Consider the following 6,239-nt stretch of genomic DNA (forward strand, 5'->3'; position numbering starts at 1 on the left):
TAGAGTCCATACTTTTAACCTGCATGCCATAATGCCAATTTTTATAAAGCAAGAGGTAATCCCAAAATAACCTTATGTATACTTTATATACTCAGATGACTTACTATTAGGTCACTACAAATTTAAAAATATTTAGGAGCAAAAATAGTAAATATTTTAAAAAACAATGTAAATTAAATTCAATCGAGTCCTTATATCTTCAATACTTGTACTAATTTATTAATTTAAAAAGAGAATCAAATCCCCTCAGTTATATAATTGCAATTGGTTTAGTTGTTTTTGCAGTAACTGGGCCATTTTACTAAAACCAGTTATGGCTACACATGTCTTGAGCAGCATATATGGAACAGACAGATTGCTGAAACTAAGTAAATTGTTCAATAATTTTAAGACACTGTTTTTATTTCATTTAATTTCTGGAAAATGTACTAATTTATAGTGTGTGTATAACTTTTTATTGTAAAGGTACTATGCGCTAAAGTAATACTAATATTTGCAGTAGTTTTTGAGCATAACAGCATTAAACATCATGCAGTGCAGAGTGAAATTACTCATTGTATATGTGCCTTTACACACTGCAAGACATCTGGTGTCTCTGCCCTCAACTCCCTAAATATTGGTAGTGGCCCCTAATCATTTTGACAAACAAATATTCCACAAATATCTCAAGTGCTCCCCCTGTGTGGCACTAGCCCTACTGAGACCCCTGCTGTATGTAACTGGGCACACCCATCTCTTTGATCTCATCTTTCACCATTGTCCCCTTTGCTCTTTCTCCTCCAAGCACACTGATTTCTTTGCTGTCCTTCAACTTGCCAGTCACACTCCTTTTCTAGGGCCTTTGCTTCTGTGCCTCCTTCAGCCTGAGATGTACTTCCCTTATCTGGTGCAATTATTTGCTTTCTTCCAGTCTCCATTTAGATATCCTATTATATTTGAAGTTTCATATGATCACCCTCTATGAACATGGATATTCCCCACTCATACCAGCTTTTCTTCTCTATCTTATCCTATTTATTTTACTTTTTCTCCATTTTTTTTTTTTGTAGGATGGGACAGCATAGTTACTTAGCACATGATGTCTAAAGTTAGACCACCTGGTTTGACAAACTTTTACTTGCTAGCTGTATGTCACTTAGCAAGTTACTTAATGCTATATACCTCAGTTTTCTAGTCTGTTAAAATGAGATGATAGTATCTATCTAAAAAAGATTGCTTTAAGGACAAATGACTAACACACATAAGGAACTTAGAGAAGTGTTCAGCACATAGTTAAATACCATATACATTTGTATTATGATTTTTCTTACACATTGTATATGTATTGACTGCCCTTCTCTGCTATGAAGCAAGCTCCATGACAGCAGGAACTTAGTGCTATGCTTTATACCCAGGGCTATGAGAATTCCTAAACAAGCTGGGCATCGTGGCATGCTCCTATAGTCCCAGCTACCTGGGAGTCTAATTTAAAAGAATCATTTGAACCCAGCAGTTTGAGAAAAGCCTGGGCAACATAGGAAAACCTCTATCTTGTAAATAAATAAATAATGGAAAAAAAGAAGAGTGCCTTTTTAAGTATCTTAAGAGTAGATGTGTAATGAATATTTACTGAGTAAATAGTCATAAAAATTACATTCCATAAAACTATGGAATCATAACACTTTTCAAGACTTCCTAAAAAGTGTTAATTTCCATGAGTGGCTTTTGAAGGGTAGAATAATGTTTTATACTCATTTAGCTTACAGATTTTTTAAAAATTGGATCTCTTATGAGTTTTATGCAGTGACTTACTAGGAATGATATAGTATAATGAAAATAAACACCTTATTAGTAGAAACTTCTTTTTGATTACACTTCTATATTGAGCATACAAATTCAATTTTGAACAGTGTCTTCACTGAGAATCATTGGAAAGTCAAAACACCACTGCCTCATTTCCCTCTTATTAAATAATTCCCATATTTGTATTATTTGTCAGTTCTTTCCTGTTAAAATACTTTTTGTATTTTTCAAAAATATGACCTTTTTCTCATTAAAAATTAGAGTCTCATTATAATTTGTGTTAAAATGCCCTCTACTCTCTGAGGGAAAGGCCACTAAGTAGAGATAGAGAAAAAATTAGTTTCTCAGGTCTGTCTATTATTCAAAAATCTTAACTAAGTCATATATCTGTATCTCAGTTTTCTTAGCTGGAAAATTGCCATACTCATGATAGATATTCTGTTTGCTTTTGAGAATGATGATGCTCATAATAATAAAAAATAATATCAGTCCTCTGTTGCAAACCTACAAATGAGGCTATATATTAAGTGCTGACATAGCAGTTCTCATTTAATCATTAAAATAGCCCTGTGGGATTGTCATCATGATTTTCCTTTTACAGATGGGAAAATAGATAGCTCTGTCTCCAAAGCTTAGGCTTTTTTACAATAACATTGTAATGTCTTTCTCATAATGTATAATTGTCCTGTAAATCAGAGAGTGCTCTTCAATTACCAGGGGCTATCATCAAGAGAATGAGAAGAAAAAAAAAAAAAAAAAAAAAAGAACAGCAAAAATAGTTCAAGTTAAGAAAAACATAGCAACTCTGCTGAAATAGAAAAGAATAGAGAAATTATCTTACCTCATACGTGCTGGTGATACCAGATCTGTAGAACACAGGGAGAAAGAGCTCTGATGTTAAGACAATGACAAATAGGTAAGAAATGAAGAAGACTATGAAGGATGCCCCAAAGCGGTAGACTTCAGAAGGGGTTCCCAGGACGGTGACAGCTGACATGAAGCTGGCTGTCAGAGACAAGGCAACAGGGCCAAAGTTCATTTGCCTTCCACCAACCAGGAACTCCCGGGAAGTTGCCTTTTTTCTCTCCTTGATGGCAAAGAACACCCCAATTCCAGCGGAAATGAAAAAGAGGGCTGCAAATACGACATAATCCCAAATTGCAAAGTTCTTCACCTCCATACTGGAAAGTATGGCACCAAAGAATTTCTTTCAACCAGGCCTCAGGAAGATGTTTCCAAAAGCAAAGTTCTGTACAGTGGATGCTTTGCCAAGAGAAGAGACTGTGATTCCCTGAAGAATATGATAACTAGAGGCACTTGTGTGAATCTTCAGACACCAAGGTGTACTTAGCAAAGATCTCAAAAGTTGACTTTGAAGAAGAATCTGGTGGTGGTACTGGCACCAAGAGATGAGAATTTGAAATCTGACCCTGGCTAATAGCTGTCTGTTCTTCTCCTAAAGCATAAGCCACAGAGAAGGAACTCAGATGTGTTCTGAAATTAATAATCACTGGGGATGGAATTGACTGGCCAGATAACATGGTGTTTTATCTCCTAGTTTTTTTTTTTTTTTTTAACTTAAGGTTAAACATTACTGGGAAGCACAGAATTGATAAAAGTTGACCACCTCAGCATTTTTAATTAGTGAGATGGAATCTGTAAAATGCAAACACAGCCCTCAGCAGTATCTTCCTCTGGAGAAAGGGAGAGTGGAGGCTGTGTGCCTGCAATGGTCTGAGGCAGTGGATGTGAAAGGAAAGGAGCAAAGGACTAGGAATCCAGAGATCTTTGCTCAAGTCCTGTCTCAACCACAAGAAAGCTGTGGTACTTTTCATAAATCATTTACCATTTCTGAACTTCACTTAAAACACAGGAATAATAAGACCTTACCAGGTCTTTTAGTCTCAAACTTTCTGACACTCTTTGTCCTGATCTGTAAAATGAAAGGTAATATCTATCTCATTGGCTGTTATCTGTACTTACAGCAGAGCACTCCTGAACATCACAGTTTTTCTTTCTTCTAGGACACAGACAAATGGATTTGCCATTTATTAATAAGTTGTTTATAGCCCTCAACTTTATCTTGTCTTTGTCTTATTTTCACCAGGTTACTATAACTGTACTCACTGGCTAAGTTAAAAGTAGGACCAGCACAAATGAGAGAAGGGAGGTAACAATCCAGTTATAAATTCCTGTTTCTGCTCTCGTTAGATTCTGTCAATTATTCCAAAGTACCAGCACAATTTCTAACTTTCTTCATGCTTCTCCACCTTCTTCAGTGGCCTTCTCCATTCCTACCTCTACAAAACCTGTCTATTCTATAAGATCTAATTTGAGTTTTCTCTACTCTGTGAAGATTTTGCTGCCTCTCCACCCCAACTCCTGTAGAGCATAGCCTCCCTAATACTCACTTCGTACTCTGCCATCATCTTGCCTATTTTAGGGAATCTCTATGTAACTGGCTATAGGAGTCTGTCAGCTGTTGCAATGACCATTTCCTTGAAGAGAGAAGCAAAGATCTACTCCATGAGCTAACAAAGTATAGTCATCGTAGAAAATAAAAAATAATAATTTTTAAAAAGAAGAAAACTAAAATTATCCTTAATGCCCAAAGACAGTAATATTTCCAGCTAAACAATCAAACAAAAAAATGCTCTAATTTTGTTTTTTACATCTGGATAACTGAATAAATCTTTGCTTCTTGAATTTGAATTATACCACAGAAAGTTCTAATTAGACAGCTAAAATATGCTTTGAGTTGCCATTAAAAATATGAAGACTCTCCCAAGAGCTGCCTGTGTCCTGTGTTTCAATTCCTCTGCTAGATTTGGAGAGCTGATATAATAAATGTTAATGAAAAGCTTGGTCTTTAATATATTTACTTCAGTCTGGGCTTTTAATTATTTATATCATGAGGTTTTCCAGTTATATGTGAGGTTTTTGTTGCAGTGATCTCAGCAGAAAAGCAGAACTTTATTTTGCTTTCAGAGACTTGACTACTTTATAGTTTAATGTTTACACTACCTAATCGTTAATATTCAATCTACAAGACATGTAACCCCCTTGTAAAAGTCAGGTTAATAATGGTTCCAAACATTGTCATCAATGAGGTTCTAAGGTTATATACTAGAAGCATATAACTGAAGAATCAATGAGTACCGCTGGTTTTAATTAAACTTTGTGTAGAAACATTACCTACATGATTCCAATTAGTCTTGAATTTTGAAGCAGTAGGAAGCAGAGTGGTTAATACCTGGGATGTGAAGGAATCTTTATGCCTCTTAGGAAAGTATTCCTTGCTTTCAACATTTTGTTGATTATAAGGCACAGCGTCAATTCGGTAATTTAATTTTCAGATATTTTCTACATATTTGCCCTTTTCTCCCTTTGGTAGCATTCATTGTCCTCAAATTCTCTTAATTCCATGAAGACTCACTCCATGCAAAGTTCATGCTGATTGTAAAGCACAGCAGCAAGTATTTTTAACTTTTCAGGTATATAAAACAACAACAACAACAACAACAACAGTACATTAAATGACCTTATCAATTAGAAGCACATTTCTAAATCATAAATTCTAGTATGAGAAGAAGAAGGAGGGAAAATGTATTTTTTTACCTGAATAAATCCTTGTATCATTGACTGGACATGGTGGCTCTTTCCTGTAATCCCAGCACTTTGGGAGGCCAAGGCGGGCAGATCACAAAGTCAGAAGATTGAGACCATCCTAGCCAAGGTGATGAAACCCCGTCTCTACTAAAAATACAAAAATTAGCTGGGCATAGTGGCACATGCCTGTAGTCCCAGCTACTCAAGAGGCTGAAGCAGGAGAATCACTTGAACACGGGAGGTGAAAGTTGCAGTGAGCCAAGGTTGCGACACTGCCCTCCAGCCTGGCAACAGAACGAGACTCTGTCTAAAAACGAAAAAGAAAAAGAAATTCCTGTAGCGCCTCTACCCTCTCTCAGGTGCATCACATACCATCATTTGTATTTGAATCATTTAGTGTAAGGCTTGAGCGCCTATCAGAATATAAGTACCATCATCTGTTATATACACATGGCCTTAATAAGGTCCTGCTATTCAATTACCCACATGCTTACTAAGTTAAATTTGTAATTGTTAACAATAGTAATCTCTGGAATGTAAAATAGTTCAGCAATTTGCATGGAGTAAGTTGTAATGGGAAAGAAAGAGTTTGATGCTATTAAATGCTACCAAAGAGAGAAAAAGGTAAAGAACTGGAAAAATGGGGCATCAAAACGAAACAAAAAATACCATTGCTGCAATGTTGCTAAGAGTGAACTCTGCACACTGGGGTTATTTGGCCTGGGATAAAAAAGAAAACACACATGAACAAGCCTTGGCTATTTGAGACTAGACTTTCACTAAATTGCTACCTTCCTTCATCTGTTCTCTAAGCCAGTGGGAGCAGGAGTGGTGTAACAGAATAAAGT

The 6,239-nt window shown here is 36.0% G+C and overlaps 1 protein-coding gene across 3 annotated transcripts in view; it reads right to left on the reverse strand.

Moving 5' to 3' along the window:
* SLC5A12 (solute carrier family 5 member 12) overlaps nucleotides 1-5,997 on the reverse strand; it is a 59,878-nt gene extending 53,881 nt beyond the window's left edge. The window contains exon 1 of one of the 3 annotated variants that reach the window (XM_074401254.1): nucleotides 5,401-5,997. In XM_074401254.1, the coding sequence (XP_074257355.1) occupies nucleotides 5,401-5,421 (21 nt within the window). In that variant the 5' untranslated portion in view covers nucleotides 5,422-5,997. Of the gene's footprint in view, nucleotides 1-2,623; nucleotides 4,495-5,400 lie in introns of those variants that run through there. The other 2 variants (XM_074401253.1, XM_003919930.4) reach the window with 2 other exon arrangements.
* Between the last annotated feature and the right edge of the window lie 242 nt (nucleotides 5,998-6,239).

This window comes from Saimiri boliviensis, chromosome 6 (assembly GCF_048565385.1).
Source record: "Saimiri boliviensis isolate mSaiBol1 chromosome 6, mSaiBol1.pri, whole genome shotgun sequence".
Lineage (NCBI taxonomy): Eukaryota > Metazoa > Chordata > Mammalia > Primates > Cebidae > Saimiri > Saimiri boliviensis.